Here is a 24,522-nt window from a genome sequence, read left to right as displayed (position 1 = left end):
CAGCCTAGTAAGAACCTGGCGTTTGCCTCTCTTCAGCATTGTTCATGCTCTTGAGAGCATCTGCCAGGACGTTCGTGTGTATCATTATGGCGACACAGAAAGAGGACGGGAGGGCCATTTTTTTTTTTTATATCCTTAAAATGTCTTCAGTGGGGAGGGCTTTTAATGACTGCGTTGAATTTTGCCATATAAACGTAATATAAATGATTACCTAGGATGACAGGATATTTCTAAATTTTCACTAGTAACAAATAAAGTAGTGGTGAGGAGAATGAATGCCTGACAGGTCTTTATTGCTGCTTCTCTTTATTTCCATAGCGTATATTCCTGTGGCAAAATTGCAAAATCAGAGAGTAAGCACGTGTCCAAAGCTTCTGACGCATGTTAGCAGATTGCCCTTCGGAACACACCTCTGACTTCACTCTGTCCCCCAGCCCCACCCATTTCCCCTGATCTCTTAACAGCCCTGGGATTCTCATTTTAAGAAATCTTTACTAATTTGCGAGGTGAAAAAAAAATGCCGTATTTGAATCCTGTTGTTTTCATCTTTATATTTCGTAGGGACTCATGCAGTGCTTGTTTGATGAGTGCATCCATTTTGAGTTTTGGGTTCTGTATTTTTCCCTGTCTTGTTGGCAACCTTTTAGGATTTGCAACTTCTGATTGAACTGACCAAGAAAACCACAAAATTGAGCATTGGAGTATGAGAGTCTGTTGGTACCAAGTGAGCCTCTCCTGTAGGTAAAAGGCATGAATGTTGTGGCTCTTTAATATTTTGTTGTTTTGGAGGCTTTGTGTGCCTGAGTAAGGGTAATTTCCAGGTTCTTGGCTGTGGATCAATGTTGAAATAATGGCCTAAGTAAGCAGATGAGCAATATGGTATATGTTATGTTGTATTCTTTAACCAGCATTTATATGTGCAGCCTTCTTAACTCTAGATTATGAGTTCCTTGAAGGCGGGCATTGTGCATTGTAGTCACATTATTGAGAGAACTGCTTATTGGTATAATCACTGAAAAAGAAATCATTTGCTTGCAAGGTAATTTTAGTCTAATAAAATGAATGTAAGTCAAATCTCACATTCTACTTTTTTGAAATCAGAATCAGATGTTTCACCATAAAGACTTTGCAAACATTTGTTATAAATTTATTGAATGCCTAATACTATATTTGGCTGAAATAGTAGTCTAGTTGGACAACACTATGTAGATACGTGGAGTGTAGGCGAAAGACAATGTGCATTGTGTGTAAGATTTCAGAGTAGAGTTGAGATGTTACAGAGAATGAAAAAAAGGAAAGACCCCAGGGGGAATGTTGGTCAAAGGCATTTTAGTGAAGCAAGTAATAGGGTCTCATTCTGACCCTTAAAGGAAATGTCTGCTTTTCATTTGCAGAGATGTAGGGACTCTTGGCTGGGGAAGCAGCTAGCAGAAGTCTAGAGCCAGGAATGAGAAAGGGGAGGATGGGAAGGAGACCTGCCAACTGACGCAGATTTTGTTTTAGTGAAGAAATCAGGTTGGATATTAAAGTCGGTCAGTTTTGGGGAGGAAGATACAGAATACCCAGCTGAGGAGTTTAAATTTAATCTGTTTCCTATTGTAAATTCTTAATCAGGAGGCAGTTTTAACTAGCAGGTACTGTTTACTCGCCTTTGGGCAAACAGCTGTTAAGGGTTCAAACCCGGGTCTTCTGATTCCACAAAGAAAATAGATTTGTCTGAAGGCTTAGCAAAGATGGGATTGAATAGGTCTTGGTGCTGGAAGGCACCTCATAGTCAGGGTCAGAAGCATTTGAAGCAAACAGCCAAGATGCCTGAGCCCCAGTTCTCCTGTTTGTTCAACGAGTGTGGACTAGATATCTTGAAAGTTTCTTCCAGATCTAAAATCCAGTGATTGAGCTTAAGTAGAAGTTGTGCAAGGTGAGAAGTTTAAGAGGAAGAGTGTCTAGACAAGTTTGAAATCTTGGAAGCTAGAGGCACTATTGACTGAAAAGGGGAAGTTAGAGAAGGAAGCAGACTTCTTTTCTGCTCTTTTTGTTTGAATACTTGCTTTTTAAAAAAATTTCTTTCTTTATTTGTAGGCAGGATAAGATCAGTTTGGTTTTAGGCAAATGGAGTGGTCCTGTAGGCAGCTAAAGATAGAGGAATTAATCCTGGGTGAGTGACTAGGGTTGGTAATGCAGTTGGGGAGTCATCAGCTGAAAGGGATCTTTTGAACCTGTGGGTATTGATGAGCACCTAGAAGCTCTACAGAGTGTTGAGAAACACTAGGACCAAGCGGAGGAAAAGGAATGAGAAAACTGGTAGAAACCAGAAGAGCACAATGACACAAAAACAAAGGAAGTGAGAGTTTCAAGAAAACAGCTATGAAGGCTGTCGTGGCAGGTATATTGAAAGTGAAGATGAGTTCAAGCCCATCATGACTCTGACCTGCGGTGTCGTTGGTAGCAGTAGTACTATCCCAGGGGGGTTGTGGAAGCAGCAGCAAGTTGAGGTCAAAATTGTATGTAACTGTAGGTAACTAAGTAGAGTCAATCCTTCCCCCACAAGAGTAATTGCCAAAGGTATCACAGTACAGTTGAATTTGGAAATGACGGTGAGGTCAAGTGAAAGGAGTGTGTATGGTTTTCCCCTTAAATACAGAAGATGTGAGTATGGAAGTCGAGCAGTAACAAGAGTTCCTCCCTTACCAAGCACGAGGGATTGGTGGTGGAACAAGGTTGGTAGGATAAGGGGGCGGGAGGGGGATATGGTTGCAGAGGCTCACACAGCCTGGGTTTTTCAGGTTTCATTACGAGAATGGAAACCATCTGCCTTTCCTAGCCTCTCAGTATATTGACGAAACAGGAACCTCTCTGTAAAGGGTCATGCAGGATGAGCGCTGCCTGCGCCAGATACTGGTCTTGGGCCGATTGTCTTTTTCCATATATACTGGCCACCCCAGTGTATATCCTGCCCCGTTTGCTTTTCTTAAATTGTGAAGCTGGCGTTCTTCTAGCAAGCTGGCCTCCTCGTTCCTTTCCCTGGGACCTGGGCAGACCTTTATAATTGTCTCACCTGACAGAATGCGGAAATGACACTGCTTGACTCCCGAAGTTTGAGTCCTAAAAGACTGCCGATACAGCTTGCACCTGCATCTTCCTGACTGGGGACTCGAGGCTGGCGTGTCTGGAACGAACAAGGAAGAAGTCCAGCTCCACCCAAGCTGCTCTGCTAGGGAGATCATGTGGAGAGACACAGACACAGAGACACTACTGAGGAGCCTATGTTTTTGCAGCCCCAGACACTGTGGAGCAGGGACCAGCCATCTCTTCTGTGTCCGGCACGATCTCCTGACCCGCACAGTCCATGGGCATAATAAATGCTTGTTTTTCTCCACTATGTTTTGGGGTGGTTGTTACACAACCACAGTAACTGGGACAGATGCCAATTCAGAGTCTGTCAGCATGATCAAAGAAGAAATGAGAAATCAGAAGGCTGACGGAGTTGCAGCTACATTTATTCTGCAACTTGTTGGCATAGCTGAATGGCAGATTCTGCAAAACCAAAGCTCCCTAATGGCTGAGATAATCCTTCCTCTGGCTTTACTGAGAAACTTGGCAAGATCTAGATAAGAATACGTGGAGATTTTTATGGACATCTAGATGTGTTGCCTTTAGCCCTGGAGGTTGGTTGTTGGGATGGTGGGCCCTTCCCCATGGTGGAACAGACTAGACTGTTGGACGGTAGAGGCTCACCTAGCAATGACAGAGGGTTAGTGTTTGGCTGGCTTCAGAAACAAACTAGGTTAGTTCTGACAGTGTCAACTTTTTATTTATAATGAATGGAGTAATCTGGTTTTGAAAGCTTTGTTGACTTCATTTTTCCCAAAAGATACATTCTTCAAATATGTGGACTGTGTTCTCATTTTTGACAGTTGCTTACCAGTAGTTCCTTGGGCATTGAGGCGGATTGCAGTGAGGGACCTTCATTCTGGTGTTCGTGCAGTTTAACCCATGAGGATATGACAGGTCCCTGATTTTGATAGACCATTTGGTAGACAGCAAGGTGGAAGATCTTCATCCCTAGCATTTTCCAACACTGACTCTTGTTGCCCATGAGCTGTGTAAGACAGAACTGACTTTGGAAACATCTGTTAACAGATGTGGCAGCAGAAAATCTGTTTGACTGTTGTGGGGACCTTCTTTGGAGCTAAACTTGTACTTCCTAGGAAAGTAATTAGGAAGTTTGTGGTGAAATGGTGCCAGACAGGATTCCCAGAGCTGTTGGTGAGCAGATGGTTAACCAAGAAGTTTGCTAAGCTGAAGAGCTCCAAAAATTCAAGGTATACCTGGCCCCTCGTGGTAAGTTCTGGGCGTCAGACTTCAGTCATTCCCTTCACATAGTTGAAAGAAAAACCTCAAATAAGTAAACCAGACTTCACAGGAAAAGGAAATCAGTGTTTTGTGATTTTAACCTTTCTGGAGACTATACACAAACGTGGATCTCTGTTGCCTAAGGAGTTAGCAGCTGCTGCTGTCTGGTCCGGGTGCTGCGCTCACATGGGCTGTGCGAGCCGGCAGTGCTGGATATGTGTGTATGTGGGAAGTGCGTAACTAGCCACTTGTTACAGAAGCAACTCCCTTGCCCTTCCTGAGAGAGTGGTGTGAAGAAAACTCCGTGGGCTCTTTTCCTTCTCTTGTTAAAACCCTCACAAATCTCAAACAGATGACACTATTATATACTCCCCTGTCTTTTTGTTGTTGTTCTCCTCTGTCCTGTTAACTGATTTACTTGGAATGCCTCGTGATTGTAAAATATTCAGTTACAGATATTTACAAATGGTTCCTAATTGAATGAGTTGTCTGACTAGAGTCTCACACTTATTAGGTGTGGCTTGTGGCTCTTGAAACTGACCAGAAATCCCAAGTTCTCTTGAAAATTCTGGTTACCATTAATATTTGGCTTAAAAAGGGATTTGTTGTGACACATGATGTTTTCTACTCTGCTTTCATGCCTTCTTTTTCAGGCTAGCACTAAGCTGAAATGAAGTTGGGAAGTGTTTTAAACTTTGAGGGACCCCACAAGCTGCTGTTAAAATAGGATTCCGTGACACACTGCAGGTTCTGGCTTTTCGAGATTTGAACCATTGCTGATAGTTCCACTTTCGTAATTCCTTGAAATGTTTATCTCAGAACTGCAAAATAATGATTACTTTGCCTTTCTTATGTCTGTGCCACTAACTGAAAACCTCTTAAAAAATAAGAGATTGAGAGTGGAATAAGCCCGGTTACTGGCCGGGTCTGTGGGGTGTTGAATGTTATCCTGGGATTGCTTTGCGGCATTTTTCTGATTCCTGCCATCGCTTTGATGTCTTCTTCAGAACATGCTTAAGGCCTCCTTGATTTCACTCTGTGCTACTAGAATTGAATCCATCCACGTGCCCCTCCCCCTCAAGTCTGACTATCAACTCTCAGAAGTTGTGGTTATGAAAGTGTGGTCCTTGGATATCAAGGGGTTCTTGTCCCTTTCACAGAAGAGTCCCTTAACCTAAAATGCTGTTCATAATAGCTCAGATGTTGTTTGTTTTTCCACGGTGCTGACATTTACACAATGATGCAAAAAGCTATGGCAGGTAAAAGTGCCGGTGCCTTAGCCTAGGTCAAGGCAGTGGCACCAAAAACTGTACCAGTAGTCACTGTGTTCCTCCCTCACGGTGAAGAGGAAAAAAAAGTCATACTCCCTTAAAAATGTTCTTCACTGAAACAGTAAAAATTGTATCAAATCTTGATCCTCAAAGACACTTTATTTTTAGGGTTATAGTTTACCTACAGTAAAATTGATCCTAATTTTTAGTGTACAGTTCTTCAAAATTTGACAAATGGATACAGTTGTGTGTAACCACCACCTCCACAAATAAGATATAGGACAGATCCATCCCCCCTAAAGGTTTGTTTCTCTGTGTCCCTTTGTAGCTGAACTAACATGACTTTGCTCCTTGGTGAGTCACAGGTAAAAACTACAACAGGTGATGTGATGAGCACTGGGTGTTATATACAACTGATGAATCACTGACCTCTATCTCTGAAACTAATAATACACTATATGTTAATTAATTGAATTTAAATAAAATTAAATAAAAAAATACTACGCCAGGTGAGTTGTAGCACAAAGGAAACTATTTGCAGCAAATGAGATCACGGGGAATAACTTCCAAAGCTGTGACTCCTGAGCAAGTGTGGGTGGGTTCCTTTTATTTAGGGTTAGTGTGAATATTTAAAAAGGAGAGCCTTGTCATATGTAGAGGTGGGTGGAAGGTCACAGTGTGCCTTCAGGAAATATGCCTATGCGTACATTTTATGTTATGTAAATGAGGCTTATTCTCCTCGGGCAGAGAATTTAATAATATAATGAGGCAAAGGTAGTTGTTGGTCATTCTAGAAGTCACTCCATGGTCCCATCTGCGCAGGCTTGAGTTGGGGCTTACACTCAAACTGGTCTGGGCTGGCTGGAGGTCTTGTCAGGTTAATCACTGTTGCTTGAGGGGTTGTGGTTTTCAATGTTTGGCAGTTATGACTAAAGCTGCTATAAGAATTTGCAGGTGGTTGTGTGAACATAAGTTTTCATGTCACCTAGAAGTGAGATTGTTGGGTCATATGGTAAACATGTTTAAGAAAGAGGCACATTATTTTCCAAAGTGGTTGTACCATTTTGCATTCCCACTAGAAGTGCATGGGAGTTGCAGTTACTCTACCACCTGGTCAGCCCTTCGGCATTGTCAGTCATTTGTATTAAGCCATTCTCAGTTTGTAGTGGTATCTCATTGTGGATTTGATTTGCATTTTTTCTAATAACTAATGGTATTGGACATCTTGTGTGCTTAGCTATCATCTGTATGTCATCTTTGGTGAAGTGATATTCACATCTTTTGCCTGTTTCCTTTACCCACCCCCCCCCCATTTCTTAATTGGGTTTGTTTTCTTGCTAAGTTTTGAGAGTTTTTTCAAAAATTATATTCTAAATAAAAGACATTGATCAGTTATGTAATTCATACATGTTTTCTCCCAGCCTTAGTACACATTTTACTATTCTACGTGACAAACTGAGAGTATGCCAAAGCACTTTGGCTATATTGTGAAATAAGATGGCTGTCTCCAGGAAAAGCAATTTGTGATTGAGTTACTAGCTGAAATAGCTCATTTTTTTTTCCTCCACAGACTCTCATTTTTACTTGAAAGAATGCCTGGCAAACTGACTATTGAGACTTGCCCATGTTCTCAAATTTCAAAATTATCTAAAAAGTACTTGAGATATTTTCTCAAAAATGAAGAAAGTGAACCTGTCACTTACTAGAAAACAGTTGATAGTTTTTCTGCTGACGATAAAATTAGAGCCTTTTTTTTTAAATAGAATTTTTTAAATTCCTATCATCTTACTGGTTCCCAATAGTTAAGTCTCTGATGAGACTGGTGGTGATATTATATGATTTGGAATATTGGGTAGTGAAAAGAGTCAGCATTTGCAAGACCTGTGGTACTCAGTAAACTAATACTTTCCAGATGACCAGTATGTGATAAAATCAAACATGGGTAGGTAAAAGATCCATGTAAAATACAAGGTATGGCAATGGACTGTAATGTATAGAAGAGTTCAAAAAGCCTTTGATACAGTTTCAGGTTCCACATTGCAACTAACCTTTAAGAAACTGCCACTTTGTTGAGTTTTGGTATAGGGTCAAAAAAGAATATGCACAATTATCTAGGGGCGCCTGGGTGATTCAGTCGTTAAGCCTCTGCCTTCGGCTCAGGTCATGATCCCAGGGTCCTGGGATCGAGCTCCGCATCAGGCTCCCTGCTCCGCGGGAAGCCTGCTTCTCCCTCTCCCACTGCCCTCTGCTTGTGCTCCCTTTCTCGCTGTGTCTCTCTCTGTCAAATAAATAACTAAAATCTTAAAAAAAAAAAAAAGAATATACACAATTATCTAAACAGGCTATTAAAATACTCCCTTTTCCATCTATCTGTGTGAGGCTGGATTTTCCTTATATATTTCAACAAAACATGTCAACAGACTCAATGTAGAAGGAGATATGAGAATCCAGCTGTCTTCTGTTAAACCAGATATTAAAGAGATCTGCAAGCATGTGAAATGGTAATTTTTTTTGTTTTAGAAGTTTTATTTTGCAAAAATGTTAACATGTAGCAAGTTCACTATATTTGATTACTTGCTAAATACTCTTTAAACATCTGTTTGAAATTCTGATATGGTAAATGGGAATAGATAAATAGCCCACATCAATCTAAGTTCTTTGGGGTCTTCAGTAATTCTGAAGAGTGCATAGAAGCTCTGAGATCAAAAAAGTGTATGGATTGCTACTTAAGAGAATTTAATTTGAGCATATGGTTGTGTTCTGGGGATGGAGAATGTGGTATGCCCTGAGTCTTCCTTGGTTTAAGGCTTCTCATTTTCAAAAGGGAATTTATATGTACTTTACAGAATTGCTAGTTTTTATATTCTTTATTTTTATTTTTTAAAAATATTTTATTTATTTATTTGTCAGCAAGAGAGAGCATGCACAAGCAGGGGAAACGGCAGGCAGAGGAAGAAGCAGGCCCCCACTGAACAAGGAGCCCGATGCAGGACTCGATCCCAGGACCCCGGGGTCATGACCCGAGCCAAAGGCAGAGGCCTAACCGACTGAGCCACCCAGGCACCCCTAATTTTTATCTTCTTTAAAATGAGATATTGTAGATAACCTCTTTAATCCTGTCTTCTGTTATCATGGGTGATATTCAACACTTAGAAGTAAACCAAGTACCTGGTATTATGGGAAGATGTGTACCTCTTTCTCCACCAAATCAGCCAGAAACCTTACGAGAAAGTAAAACCATGTATTTAGCTCCTCCCCTTTTTATGTTAAATAGAGTTTCTCATTAACACTGAAAGTATACGGCTGGTATGCGAGGAACAATGAGAGGACTCTGCTAACCCATAAACTGGGTATTAAACAGACCTGGGGAGATGTCCTGTTGGCCATATAGGTCAGTGATATATTCAGCCTGGCCCCATAGCTATATTCTCTGTTTTGACACTTTTTAGCTCTCATGGGTATTTTCTAACAGAAATAGTATTGTAAGTCACCTTTCTTCATTTTGCTAGTGCTTTATCTTCTGGTATTTAAACTGTCAGAGGGAGGGGCGCCTGGGTGGCTCAGTTGTTAAGGGTCTGCCTTCGGCTCAGGTCATGATCCCAGGGTCCTGGGATCGAGCCCCACATGAGGCTCCCTACTCAGCAGGAAGCCTGCTTCTCTCTCTCTTGCTCTCTCTCTCTCTGTCAAAAAAATAAATAAGATCTTAAAAAAAAAAAAAACCTGTCAGAGGGAATAGAATGCGTGCAGTTTCCGTCTTAAAGTTATAGGCAGCAAACACCCTGAGTGAATACCCGGAAGAATTGGTTAAGAAGTCATTGAAGGATCAAAACAGATCTCTTCGTTTAGGTGCATGATTATAATCTTTGTATACTAGAGACCGTATAATTATAAAATGATTCCTTACTGGCTTTTATATGCAGTAATACTCAATTATAACATTTAAATTGTGGATATTGGCCCATTGTTAGGCAACCAATTTTTTTTGTTTTTCGTTTTTTCTCTTCTGTGTCTATCTTTATTTGCACTTCTGAAAAGTTATAGTGTCATTCTCACTACACCAGTACAGAATGCTACCTCAGAAGTGGTTGGTCTTTTTTTTAATGTGTTATCACTTTTATTTATTTATTTATTTTTCCAAGTTTTAATTTAAATTTCAGTTGTTTAACATACAGTGTAATAGGAGTTTCAGGTGTAGAATTTAGTGAGTCAGCACTTCCATATCACACCCACTGCTCATCACAACAAGTGCTCTCCGTCATCCCCATCACCTATTCAACCCAAATCGCCTCCTCCCACATCTCCCCTCTGGTAACCATCAATTTGTTCTGAACAGTTGACAGTCTGTTTCTTGGTTTTCCTCTCTTCCCCCACACCCCGTGCCAAAGTTCCTTTGTTTCTTAAATTCCACATGAGTGAAATCATACGGTATTTGTCTTTCTCTGACTGACTTTGCTTAGCATTCTCTAGCTCCACCCATGTCAAATGGCAAGACTTCATTCTTTTTTATGGCTGTGTAATATTCCTTTGTGTGTGTGTGTGTGTGTGTGTGTATGTGTGTGTGTGTGTGTGTGTGTTGTACATACATATGTACACACACATACCACATCTTTATCCATTCATCAGTTGATGGACACTTGGGCTCTTTCCATAATTTGGCTATTGTTGATAATGCTGCTGAAAACATCGGGTGCATGTAACCCTTTGAATTGATATTTTTGTATCCTTTGGGTAAGTACCTAGTAGTGCAATTGCTGGGTCATAGGGTAGTTCTATTTTTAACTTTTTTTGAGGAACCTCCATACTATTTCCAGAGTGGCTGCACCTGCTTGCATTCCCACCAACAGTGTAAGAGGGTTCCCCTTTCTCTGCATCCTTGCCAACATTTGTTGTTTCCCGTGGTGTTAATTTTAGCCATTCTGACTGGTGTGAGGTGATATCTCATTGTAGTTTTGATGTATTTTCCTGATGATGAGTGATGTTAAGCATCTTTTCATGTGTCTGTTAGCCATCTGTATGTCTTCTCTGGAAAAATGTTTATTCGTGTCTTCTGCCCATTTCTTAACTGGATTATTTGTTTTTGGGGGTGTTGAGTTGGATAAGTTGTTTTTTTTTTTTAAGATTTTATTTATTTACTTGAGAGAGAGCGCACGAGAACACATACATGAATTGGGGGCAGAGGCAGAGGAAGAAGTAGACTCCCTGCTGAGCAGGGAGGCCGATGTGGGGCTCAATCACAGGACTGAGATCATGACCTGAGCTGAAGGCAGACACTTAACTGACTGAGCCACCCAGGTGTGCCTGATAAGTTCTTTATAGGTTTTGGATACTAACCCTATATCAGATATATCACTTGCAAATACCTCCTCCCATGGAGGAGGCTGCCTTTTAGTTCTGTTGATTGTTTCCTTTGCTGTGCAGAAGCTTTTTATTTTCATAAAGTCCCAATAGTTTATTTTTGCTTTTGCTTCTGTTGCCTCAGGAGACATCTAGTAAAAAGTTGCTCTGGCCAGTGTCAAAGAGGTTGCTGCCTGTGTTCTCCTCTAGGATTTTGATGGTTTCCTGTCTCAAATTTAGGTCTTTCATCCATTTTGGATTTATTTTTTTGTATAGTGTAAGAAAGTGGTCTGGTTTCATTCTTCTGCATGTGGCTGTCCAGTTTTCCCAACACCATTTGTTGAAGAGACTTTTTTCCATTGGATATTCTTTCCTGCTTTGTCGAAGATTAATTGGCTATATGGGTGTGGGTCCATTTTGGGTTTTCTATTCTGTTTCATTGATCTATGTGTCTGTTTTTGTGCCAGTACCATACTGTTTTGATGAGTACAGCTTTGTAATAGAGCTTGAAGTCCAGAATTGTGAAGCCTCCAGCTTTGCTTATCATTTTCAAAATTGCTTTGGCTATATGGGGTCTTTTGTGGTTCCATACATTTTAGGATTGTTCTAGCTCTGAAAAATGCTGTTTGTATTTTGATAGATACCATTAAATGTGTAGATTGCTTTGGGTAGTATAGACATTTTAACAATATTTGTTCTTACAATCCATGAGAGTGGAAGTAGGGAAAATTTTTAAAACTTTGTGACCATATCTAATTTGAAAGCATTCTAAATCATAGCACTTAATGGCCTAGTTTCACTCTCTAAACAAGAAACATATTCATTTGCTATATGTATATATTATACATATTTATATTTAAAACTAATAATATTAGGAAATCTTCTAATGAGATTTTGGATTTAAAAATGTCTCAGATTAAAGACAAGCTACTCAATGGGAGAAGTATTTGCAAATGACAGCTCTGATAAAGGGTTAGTATCCAAAATATATAAGGAACTGATACAGCTCAACACCCAAAAAACAAATAATCCAATTAAAAAATGGGCAGAAGACATGAGCAGGCATTTCTCCGAAGAAGACATATGAATGGATGGCCAGCAGACACATGAAGAGCTGTTCAGCATCACTCATAATTATCCAGATCAAAACTGCAATCAAATCTTTGAACTACACTCAAATCAAAATTATAATGAGATATCACCTCACACCTGTCAGAATAGCTAAAACCAAAAATGCAAGAAACAACAGGTGTTAGCGAGAATGCAGAGAAATAAGAACCCTCTGTGCATTGTTGGTGGGAGTGCAAATTGGTGCAGCCACTGTGGAAAACAGTATAGTGGTTCCTCAAAAAGTTAAAAACAGAACTGCTCTACGATCCAGGAATCACACTACTGGGTATTTACCCAAAAAATACAAATACATTAATTTAAAGAGATACTTGCACCCCTATGTTTATTGCAGCATTATTTACAATATGAAAATTGTAAGCAGCCAGTGAATGAAAGCCAAATATGAGAGCAGCCCGAGTGTCCATTGATAGATAAATGGATAAAGGAGAAGTGCTGTGTATATATATATATATATATATATATATATATATATACACAATGGAATATTATGTAGCCATAAAAAGAAATGAAATCTTGCCTTTGGGAACAACATGGAAGGAGCTAGAGGGTATAATGCTAAATGAAATAAGTCAGCTGGAGAAAGACAAATATATGATTTCACTCATATATGGAATTTAAGAAACAAAACAAATGAGCAAAGTTAAAAAAAAAAAAAAAAGAAAAAGACAAACCAAGAAACAGACTCTTTACTATAGAGAACAAACTGATGGTTACCGGAGGGGGAGAGGGGTGGGGAGGTGGGGGAAATAGGTGAAGGGAATTAAGAGTGCACTTATCATGATGAGCACTGAGTAATGTATGAAATTGTTGAACCACTATATTGTACACCTGAAACTCACGTAACACTCTGTTAACTATACTGGAATTCAAAAAATTTTTTTAAACTCTCAGATTAAAATACCTCTCTTCTGAAAGACTAGCTGCATAAGTAACCCTTCCTCAACCCTTTTTACCCTCACCACCCCTCTCCCCCACCCCAAGAAAAGGAAAGCTGTGTTAGGACTTGTACATGTGAGTATAAATTACTATCACACCAAATGGCAGCATGTGTGAATGTTAATGGCACTTTAATTTGTAGGATTGCTGCTTATATGACTTTTAAGTATAGGCTGTTCAGAGAAAGATTAAATTTTGTCCTCAGATAAACCTGATACAGCTATTTAAATAGTGACTATTTTATTCCAAAATCAGCTGAGAACATAATACTGTTATTTTTAAAGGTTTAAACTTTGATATTGGGGTGCCTGGGTGGCTCAGTCGGTTGAGCGACTGCCTTCGGCTCAGGTCATGATCCTGGAGTCCCGGGATCGAGTCCCGCATCAGGCTCCCTGCTCGGCGGGGAGTCTGCCTCTCCCTCTGACCCTCTTCCCTCTCGTGCTCTCCATCTCTCATTCTCTCTCTCTCAAATAAATAAATAAAATCTTTAAAAAAAAATAAATAAACTTTGATATTTGTTTGCAAAGAGCCTTCTATAAAGATCTAAAAACACTTTCGGGAATGGTAGTTTGCTGAAGATGGTATGTGATCACAAGTGTTAACTTAGGCAGTAGTTAACTTGTTCCTGGAACATGTTGTCTGCGATTTCAGTCCTTTCCCCTCACCTTGATTACAGAGAGGTACAGAAAGCAGTCAACACTGCCCAGGGATTATTTCAGAGATGGACAGAGCTCCTCCAGGATCCTTCCACAGCAACGAGGGAAGAAATCGACTGGACCACCAACGAGCTGAGAAACAACCTCCGGAGCATAGAGTGGGATCTCGAGGACCTTGACGAGACCATCAATATCCTTTTCTATGGTGCCTATGCCTTTGGGGTCAACAGAAAAGTGAACATGTTTTTATCCTGATTTCTCAAGTACATCATTAAGATATTTCCTTTTATAATGATTGATACTGCTTTTATTTGTACCATGACACACTTGAAATAATTGCCCAGTAAGCTAAGGGGTAGGGGCCACCTTCTTCTACAGTGCATGATAAACCCGGCAACGTGGAGACAGTGTGGTGCAGTGGTTATAAGCTCAGACCCTGAAGGCAGACCGTGTGTTCAAGTCCTGGCTACACCAGTTACTAACTTTGTGACTTTGGGCACCTTGCTCTCTGCTTCAGTTTCCTCTTCTGTAGAAAGTTAAGATAACAGTAGTTACTATCTCATAGGGTTGTTGAAAGTTGAGCAGGTAAGTGTGGGGCCTGACACGCAGTGAGCTTCTGTGAGTGTTAGTCACTATTCCATAGAGGTGTATACAGACCAGTGTCCTACATGGTTAATTAGAAATCAAAAGAAAATCCTTTTGTAGACTGTCTTTTTCCTGTTCAAGAAGTGATGTGTTACAACGCCAGTGTCCATCAGAGAGCATTTTGTACCATGAAACTGCATTTAGTCAAAGCAGATCTGTCTGTTAAGTCATGCTGTTGATGGGAGGTCCACTGACCTGACTGGCGAACCAGAGAATGATGGCCTTTTTTCAGCTGGAAAAATTCCAGTTAATCAAAAATTTTGAAGATATGCCAGTTGCATGTTCTCAGTTCTCTCTTGTTCTCTCTGTAAGAGTGATCTAGGAAACCAGCTTTTCAGGTTCATATGCAGGTTAATAAGTGGAGGTCATAATCTGTTTATAATATTTCTATTCATCATGTGACGCTGGGTACCTTTTAAATTATTTTAAAAAGTATATTGTTAAAAATTAGTGGAACAAAATGTGTGAGAAGATGGGATCAAAAACACAGGTACAGGGAGATAGCTTGAGATAGAGGAAAGAGAAGAAGATTGGGGAGACAGAAATTGTGAGAGAAAGAAGACAGGTGTTAACAGATACACGCACACCTTGGAGATACTGTGGTTCGGTTCCAGACCAGCACAGTAAGGGGAGTATCGTGGTCTCAGTAAAGCGACTCAAGTGAATTTTTAGGGTTTCCTGGTGCATATAAAAGTTATGTCTACACTATACGGTAGTCTGTTAAGTGTGCAGTAGTATTTTTTTTTTAAAGATTTTATTTATTCATGAGAGACAGAGAGAGAGAGGCAGAGGGAAAAGCAGGCTCCCAAGGAGCAGGGAGCCCGATGCGGGACTTGATCCCAGGACCCTGGGATCATGACCTGAGCTGAAGGCAGACGCTTAACCATCTGAGCCACCCAGGTGCCAAGTGTGCAGTAGTATTTTGTCTAAAAACAATGTATATACCTTAATTTAAAAATACTTTATTGCTGGGACACCTGGCTGGCTGAGTCAGTAGAGCATGTTAACTCTTGATCTCAGGGTTGTAAGTTCAAACCCCACGTTGGGGGTAGAGATTACTTAAAAATAAAATCTTTAAAAAAATACTTTATTGCTAAAAAAGTCTAGTTATCATCTCAGCTTCCAGTTGAGTCACAATCATGGATCACCATAACAAATATAATAATGAAAAAGCTTGAAATATTTTAAGACTTACCAAAATGTGACAGAGACATGAAGTGAGCAGATGCTATTGGAAAAATGGTGCCCATAGACTTGCTCGACACAGGGTTGTGAGAAGCCTTCAATTTGTAAAACACAGTGTCTGCTAAGTGCAGTAAAACAAAGCACAATAAAATGAGGTATGCCTTTGTATTCATCATTCATTCGGCAAATAATCATTGAGTGACATTACTTAAAAATAAAATCTTAAAAAAAAAGTAAAATATATACCCCCCCAAAAAAAGCAAAGATGTACACTGCAGTGTTATTTATAATATGAAAGAAAAACAGAAATAAGCAGCATGTCCAAACCAGAGAACAGTAACTTAGAGTAAATCCAGAATAATATGTCATTTCTTTTAAATATGTCTATTTCGGGGTCATATAAGGGCTAGAGATAATATGTAAAATTGTTAATAGTCATTAATCTTTGAGTGACATTTTTGAGTAATGTGCTGGATATTTTGTTAGTTACTGAGATTGGATTGATAAAGCAAAACAGGATACCAGCCCTCATGGAATTTATGGTGGGGAGTAGTGAGGGGCTCAGGGGACAGGGGAACAGACATTAATCAGATAACACTATGTATTTGCAGACTGTAAGAGAAAAGACCAGAGAGCCATGCGAGTGTCTGACATGGGGCAGCAGGACCAGGCTGGGAATAAGGAGATTAGGGGAAACTTCGAAGAAGCCTCAACCTCTAGATTAATAAGCAGGATTAGCTTCTTGGCATAAATGGAATTGTTTGGAATAGCAGATGAAAAAGGCTTGCAAAGCTGTCATGGGAAAGATGATCTGAAGTCAGAAACGAGTCAACAAAGAGTGCTGGCAGGCATCTGGAAGAGCCCAGCTCAGCTGTGGTCAGCCTGCCATGGATTTGTAGTGAACCCAGTCAGCAGGGGCTGTGTTTCTTAACCTGGTGGGTCCTCTCCACTCGGAGGCACAGAGATCCTCATAGCTGTAGGAAGAGAAGGTTTGAGAATGATGTGTGTCAAGTTGACAGTGTTTTAAGAAACATCAAGCCAGATCTTATTGCTTACCTGTGAGAGATTTTGTGGTTTAACGTGATGATGTTTGTTAGGTTTTTAACGATGAAATTGCTTTCCCTTGACTTTTTGACCCACGCATAGTTGAAGCAAACCCTAGAAAATTCAACCTCGATGCAACTGAATTGAGTATAAGAAAAACCTTCATCACAAGTACTCGGCAAGTTGTCAGGGTAAGGAATATGGTCTTATTGTGTTATTTTTGCAAGAAATAGCCACACTTCTCAGAACTCTTTTTCTTAATTGTAAACTAATAGGTCAACTCTGAAACCACTTTTTAGTATGAATTAAATGCGAGTTTTCTTCCTAATTTCTCTGATTCAAATAAAGAAATCTGTTTGTAATATTGTCTAGCTTACTTCTTAGAGCAAAAATGAGAGTAGATGACCGGCTTTGGGGAGGTTCCTTGTCCATAGCTTTTGTTTCTCCAAACCAGTTATCTTTTTGCCTCTTTATTTCTCAGTATACTGTATTTTTGGACAAAAGGAAGAATTAGTATTGTAGAAAACATTTGGTTTCTTGATTGATTGGTAATCACTTTGCATTGTGAAGAGTGACTCTTACCGGGTTTGGATAGCGGCCTCTTCTACCATCTGAATTGCTTCTGGAACTTTTGCAACCCATGTTACTGACATTTCCATATACAACTGCTTGACAGCCTTTCGGGAGCTGTCCAGAGCAGCATCCATCAGAGTGCAAAACACCAATCCAAGTGAACAAATCTCTAGTCTCAAATGATATAACTAATAACTTATTGTTAAAAAAAAAAAACTAGGAGAAAATATCATTTAAGACAAATCTTGTCTCCTTGAGATATGTTTGTATTTTGAAACTATATAGCTAAGCCATTTGATTAGCATAACTAGATGTAAGAGAACCAGCTGTCTTTAACATATGTACTAGAAAGCAGCTTCCTTGAATAAAGAAACTTGGGATCATACCAGCGCTAACATATGGCTTTTTAGGAGTCATCTCAGGCAGGAACCTTGGTATGTGTTTGCCAAAGACTTTATGTCATGTGATTTCCTTTTGAAATTATTTCAAATGGTAGGTTATCACTGAACTTTAATTCTTGTGTCGTCTTTTATTCATTAGTTGCCTTTCTGTGTGTGTGTGTGTGTGTGTGTATAAATTATTGTTAAATAAGCCCATACTTTAATGGGCCAGTAACATTTTGGGACCTAGGTACACCATCTATATACACTGAGCATTTGTATTAGACACTCCTAATTTCTAGCCAGTTCAGAATGTTATTCTGACAAGAAAGCCCCTTATTCCGAGAAGGTAAGTCCCCAATTATTTATTTTATAAATATAGTTTGCTTTTTTATTTTTTGTAATAGATTTTCTGAAAGACACTGCTGTAGAGACTGGTATTTAAATAGCGCCTGGCAGTGAAGCATAAATTCCTGAACTCAATCATTGTGTTTCTTCTTTTTGCAAGATAGTACTTGTAAATTTTGCAAATTGAAATTCAGAGGTAAGTATATTGAAAGTTAAGTTAGTTGGTATAATTGCAAGGAGAAACCAGAGATCATTTTCTAATCCTTGAAGAGGTTTTTAAAGTACATTCTTTGAAAGAAGTTTTTTTTTTTTTTTTTAAGATTTTATTTATTTGAGAGAGAGCACAAGAGGAAGGTCAGAAGGAGAAGCAGACTCCCCACTGAGTGGGGGAGCCCGATGCAGGGCTCGATCTTGGGACTGTGGGATCATGACCTGAGCCCAACGCAGATGCTTAACTGACTGAGCCACCCAGGCGCACCTAAAAGAAGTATTCTAAATCAAGTCCATATTTCATATATAGTGTTGCAGTCCTTCTAGAATTGAAGTCTAAAGCATACTCAATTGTATAATCCAACTGAGTATTGTAGAGTTTTTAATCATTCTTGTTTTAATTATGACCCCTTTTTGGGAAGCTGTTATCGTTTGCTAGTTGTAGGTTAACAGTACGTAACTGAGCTTTTGCTGATCTCATTTTGATAAATTCTAATTGAAGTTCTGTAAGAAGAGAAGGAGGTAGTAATGATGCCAACTTGATTTTTTTTTTTTAAAGCACCGTGTGGTGATTGACTATTATTGCATTTAGTTAGGCAGCATTTGTATACAGAGATCTCTGGGTTCTAGTTGGAGGAGATAGAGTAGGATCAGAGAGTTAGCCAGTTTGGGAAATGAGACCTAAGACCACACTCCGATTTGGGATTTGTCTTTCACAAGCTCATGTAAACTCCTCTGTTAACCATTATCAATAGGTTTTCATTTAGTTGCTCTAAACAGAATACATTTGGATCCACAGCTGATACCAGGGGTCCTTTCTCCTTCATAGGCAGGAGAGTCAGTGATACATTGTGCATTTGTGTGTCTGTGGTTGCTGTCTCTGAAGAATTACATCTTTCTCTTGTTTTTCTTTTCAATTATTGTCCATTGGTTTTGCTTTTAGAAGCCTTCCTTGTTTTAAGAGTCTTGTTTTCCCAAGTGTCTTTTAAGGTTGTACAGTTTAGTAAGTTTTGCTGGAAGAAAGCAAAATATTCTTTTGTGTGTGTAAATAGCCTTTGATAATTTTGAAGTAATCATTTTTACATTTATGGAGTTATCTACACAACAGCGATTTTGCATGTGGAATTTTTCTGTTGTGGAAATATGTTCCAGGAGTGACCTCATTTTAATTTCGTAGCAAAAGGTTTTGTAGTGTGTGGCAGAGGAATACAGGGGGTGAGCTCTTAGGAGACCTGAGTTCTAGGCTCATCTGTGACCTTAATAAAATAAAATAAAAATTTTCTTTTTTTTTTAAAGATTTTATTAATTTATTTGACAGAGAGAGACACAGCGAGAGCAGGAACACAAGCAGAGGGAGTAGGAGAGGGAGAAGCAGGCTTCCCGCAGAGCAGGGAGCCTGATGCGGGGCTCGATCCCAGGATCCTGGGATCATGACCTAAGCCGAAGGCAGCCGCTTAACGACTGAGCCACCCAGGTGCCCCCTTAGTAAATTTTCATCATGGCAGGTCAATTAGCTTCTTTCACTCTGTGTTTTCTTTATCAGTTAAATGGTCCTCACAGACATTTTCTAACCTTAACTTTTAAAGGAATGAGAACTATACATCCCTGTGGTGGGGTGGGGGGAACCCAACTTGTTCCAACCCAAGAATTATTCACATTTCATTCTAAGTCAAGACAGACATGGTTAACCGAAAAGGATGAGGTATAAAGGGTGTGAGACTTCTTAGTGGGAAGTACTGGGGTATGTATAGTGTCCCATTCACTCAGTTTGGAGGACACCATGAAATGGGAACAGGAGCGTAAATAACCAGGACATTTATTGCTCTTTTGGCAGACGAACCAAATCGTATTGGTACTGCTTCTTGACTGCTGGTTCTAAACTTCATGTGTTGGAAAGATGATTGATTATGTTTTTGGCCTGATGTAACCGGTTAATGCAGAATGCTTAAAACTGTGTAGTGACTTAGCTTAAAATTCCAGATCCTAATAAGGTAGTCTGTTGCATGGTATCTTACAGCTTTTAACGTCCGTAGAAAAAATGCCATCCTGGAAGTGAAAGCCTCGTGCTTTACCTGCTGCCATGGCCACACACAGGACGCACACCACACACAGGATGCACAGCACACAGCTGTTGGGGAAGTCATGGCCATCAGGGCACCGCCTCTCCCCCCCACACATATATTTTATTAAGCAGAAACTTTAAAAACTGGAACTTTTAAAATATCTATTTCATTAAAGTAATGCATGTTTATTAAAGAAAATTAGAAAAATGTTAATAAGAGGAAAAGCTAGGAAAAGAAACCTAAGCTCAAAATAATAAACACCCAAATAATGCAACATATGTTAAGAAAAAAGAAGAAGAAGATAGCAGGAGGGGAAGAATGAAGGGGAGTAAGTCGGAGGGGGAGACGAACCATGAGAGACAATGGACTCTGAAAAACAAACTGAGGGTTCTAGAGGGGAGGGGGGTGGGGGGATGGGTTAGCCTGGTGAAGGGTATTAAAGAGGGCACATTCTGCGTGGAGCACTGGGTGTTATGCACGAACAATGAATCATGGAACACTACATCAAAAACTAATGATGTAATGTATGGTGATTAACATAACAATAAAAAATTAAAAAAAATAATAAACACCAAACTTTGTTATATTTTCTCAGTCATTTTGTTAATGCATGACAGTTGTATTTTTACATAGTTGTGATCATACTGTTAAGCAATCATAAGCATTTTTTATTTTTTTTAAATTAAAGGTAATCCATACTTGCTCTTTTTAAAATGCAAATAATTTTGCTGTATGAGAAAGGTGAAAATGCCTCCCGCCCATTCTGTAATTCCACTCCCTAGAAATCACTATTAACAATTTTACATATTATCTCTAGCCCTTATATGACCCCGAAATAGACATATTTAAAAGAAATGACATATTATTCTGGATTTACTCTAAGTTACTGTTCTCTGGTTTGGACATGCTGCTTATTTCTGTTTTTCTTTCATATTATAAATAACACTGCAGTGTACATCTTTGCTTTTTTGGGGGGGTATATATTTTACTTTTTTTTTTTTAAGATTTTATTTTTAAGTAACCTCCACACCCAGCATGGGGCTCTAACTCACAACCCTGAGATCAAGAGTTGCATGCTCTACCAACTCAGCCAGCCGAGCACCACTTTTATATTGTTTTCTTAAAATAAATCCTTTTAGTGGAATTGCTAGGTCAAGGCTGTGAATATTTGATACAAATATCACAGCTCTTGATACAAAATGTCAGGTTTATTTAGAGTCCAGTTTACCTTCCAGCCATTGTTCCAGAACAGTAGGGTTTTGTGTTTTTTTTTTACTTTTTTTTTTTTTTTTAAGATTTTATTTATTTATTCATGAGAGACAGAGGGAGAAAGAGAGAGAGAGAGAGAGAAGCAGAGGGAGAAGCAGGCTCCCAAGGAGCAGGGAGCCCGATGCGGGACTCGATCCCAGGATCCTGGGATCATGACCTGAGCTGAAGGCAGACGCTTAACCATCTGAGCCACCCAGGCGCCCTTTTTTTTACATTTTTATTGAAGTATAACAATAGAGAAAAGTACATGTATCCCAAGTATACAGCATGAAGAGTTTATAAACTGATCACAACCATGGAAACAGCACCCAGAAGCATTCCAGAGCATTCCCGGCACCCTCTAGAAGCTTCCTTGTGTCCCTTTACAGTCTTTAATTCCCTGCTCATTGTCCTGACTTCTAACAGCAAAAACACATTCTGTAGCTGAAGTTCAAAGTTTAATTGAACTTCAGTTACTTTTGCCATACCCGTGTGTTGATATTTTCATTATGCAAGTAATGTTTATTGTTTTGAAAAACTATTATAAAATGTATTAAATGCATTTTTAAAGCATATATTATCCATACCAATGAACATTTCAGATATTTGCTCTGCATAGTTAATAATATATATAGGATTGCACTATTATTATTGTTTGATTGAATATCCAAATGTCATCTTTAACTCTCAGTGGTAATTGGGAGCCCACAGTCCAGGAGATATTTATTAGGTGACAGGCTCACTTTAAGGCTTCTAGAATCTAAAAAAGAGCAGCTCAGACTTCAGTATTCATAAAACTCACCCAGGGACTTGTTAGCTGTACCTTAGAGTCTGCCTGAGTAGGTCTGGGTGGGGTCCAGGGACCTGCATTTTTTTTTTTTTTTTAAGATTTTATTTATTTTGAGAGAGAGTGCAGATGCAGGCGGGGGCGGGGCAGAGGGAGAGGGAACGAGAGAATCTCGAGCGGCTTCCACCCTGAGCATGGAGCCCTCGGGGGCTCAGTCTCACAACCCTGGAATCATGACCTGAGCTGAAACCAAGAGTCACACACTTAACCACCTGAGCCACCAGGTGCCCAAGGGACCTGCATTTCACCTCAGGTGACTGACTCAAGCAAATCTCACACATCTAAGAAATATGACTTATATCACTGAATTCCCTTTGTATTTTGTGGCAAATACTTCTTTTACTAAGTATATTTTTCTCATTTTTTATGGGTGGCCTTTTTTTTTTTTTGTCTTTGAGGTTTGCGAATGGATGAAATAGGTAGAGAATCCTAGAATTTCTGGGTCAGCTGGACCCTAGGCGGAGCACCCCTCAGATGCGCTGCCTATCCAGTGTCATTTCCAAGGGCTCACATAGCCTCTTGTTGAAGGCGGCCCCCAACAGCAGGGAGCTTGCTCCTTCTAGATGCGCCAGTTCTTATCTGGGGCAGCACTGGTACTTTGTGACAGGTTATAGTAAAATGATCCCTTTACTTTTGCTCTGCTTAACATTTTTTTTCTACAGAAAAACTAAAGTGAGCTTCTAAAACATGAACCAGAATACTCCATGGCCCTGCTTAAAATACCTTAAGGCCTTCCCATTGCCTTTGCACAGGGGACTGCAAGCTATATAAGAACAGTTTTACATTTTTTTAAAGGATAATTAGAAAACACACACACAACAAAGAGTATATGACAGGGACTGAATCCTTAATATCTACTCCTTATCAAACAGATAAGGAGTTTGCCAACCCCTGCCTCAGGATAAAATCTAAGCCCCATGTGTTCGGCCAGCCTTCTCTTCTTTCCCCCCCACCCCTGAACACGCAGTTGGCTCCTCCACCCTCCCTTGGCCTGCCTTCTCCATAGCTGAAGGCGCAAAGCTTTTTCTTGCCTCCAGGCTTTTGTACTTGCTGTTCCCTTTGACTGGAATTCTCAGCCTCTAACTCTTTCTGTGGTTGGCTCATTCTTGCCCTTCCGATCTCGATTCCAGTGTTACCCCCATCCTTCTAAAGTGGTGTCCTTCACCCACTCAATCCCAGCCCTTTATTCCCTTCCTTCCCAACGCAGTCATCAGCTCATTGACCTGTCTGTGGGATTACTGTTTGCCCCTTCCTCACCATAGTACCCTTTCCACTCAGGCAGGGGCCTTGCCTGTATTGCTCACTGCTCTATGTGGGCATGTATTAGGCTTTAGGGAGCATTTGCCAAACGTAAAATGGGCACTTGGAAAGTTGGAGCAAGGTGGTTATTATTAAGACACACCACAGTAGGAATGACAAAAACTGTGGCACTGTCCGATCTGCTGTTCACCTGTCACGGCTCTTGGAAGAAGTTTCTAAGAGCCTAATACCTCAACGTTTGCATCTATAAAATAGCCTACTTGCCAACAAAAAATTATAACGTATTGTGGCAGCCTTTTTTTTTTTCCAAAGAAAATTTGTATTACAGTAATCATGTATTCAGTTCAAATCATTTTAAAGTATATTGGGTTGTGGTTAAATATAAGGGAAAGGGTTCATATTTAATAGTGTTTTGCTTTGGGTTAAGTAATGGGTCCATTCATTTTTCTTTCCATACAAAATTATTTTTGATACTGTGCTAGAAATTCACTCTTGTGTTAGAAATAGTCTATACTGGGGGGCGCCTGGCTGGCTCAGTCAGTAGAGCATGTGACTTTTGATCTTGGGGTTGTGAGTTTGAGTTCCACCTTGGGTGTAGAGATTATGGGAGGAAGGAAGGAAGGGAAGGAGGGAGGGGAGTCTATTCTACACACGAATCCAACTCAGAAATAAAATAAGAATACTAGAAAGTGCTCTGGTGTTTAATGGTAAACAGACTTGATCCTAAAGTGTGTGGTTTTTCACATGCATTCTGTTTGAAGATGCTAGCCCTTGAGCACAGACTTCTGTGTTTGTGCCCCAGGATTGCCATTTACTGACTGTGTGACTTTAAGAAAGTATCTTAGCCTTTTTAGATCTCAGTCTTCTTACCTGCAAAATGGAAATAATAGCGGCTTCACAGGGTCGTTGTGAAAATTCCATGATACCTTGTGTAAGTGTACACAAGTGTACACGGTGTTGCGGTCTCTGGTAGGTACCCAGGAAATACGAGTTCCCTTCCTCTTTCTGCCTGTTTGAATTCAGTGTCCAGGTTACTCT

General features: G+C 39.8%; 1 protein-coding gene across 3 annotated transcripts in view; it reads left to right on the top strand.

Annotated features, from left to right (window-relative positions):
* STX6 (syntaxin 6) overlaps nt 1-24,522 on the top strand; it is a 49,782-nt gene that overhangs the window by 6,128 nt on the left and 19,132 nt on the right. For all 3 annotated transcript variants that reach the window (XM_027611471.1, XM_027611468.1, XM_027611469.2), the window contains exons 2-3: nt 13,702-13,871; nt 16,652-16,746. In XM_027611471.1, the coding sequence (XP_027467272.1) occupies nt 13,702-13,871; nt 16,652-16,746 (265 nt within the window). The remainder of the gene's footprint in view (nt 1-13,701; nt 13,872-16,651; nt 16,747-24,522) is intronic.

This window comes from Zalophus californianus, chromosome 10 (assembly GCF_009762305.2).
Source record: "Zalophus californianus isolate mZalCal1 chromosome 10, mZalCal1.pri.v2, whole genome shotgun sequence".
Lineage (NCBI taxonomy): Eukaryota > Metazoa > Chordata > Mammalia > Carnivora > Otariidae > Zalophus > Zalophus californianus.
This window is presented reverse-complemented; position numbering and strand designations above follow the sequence as displayed.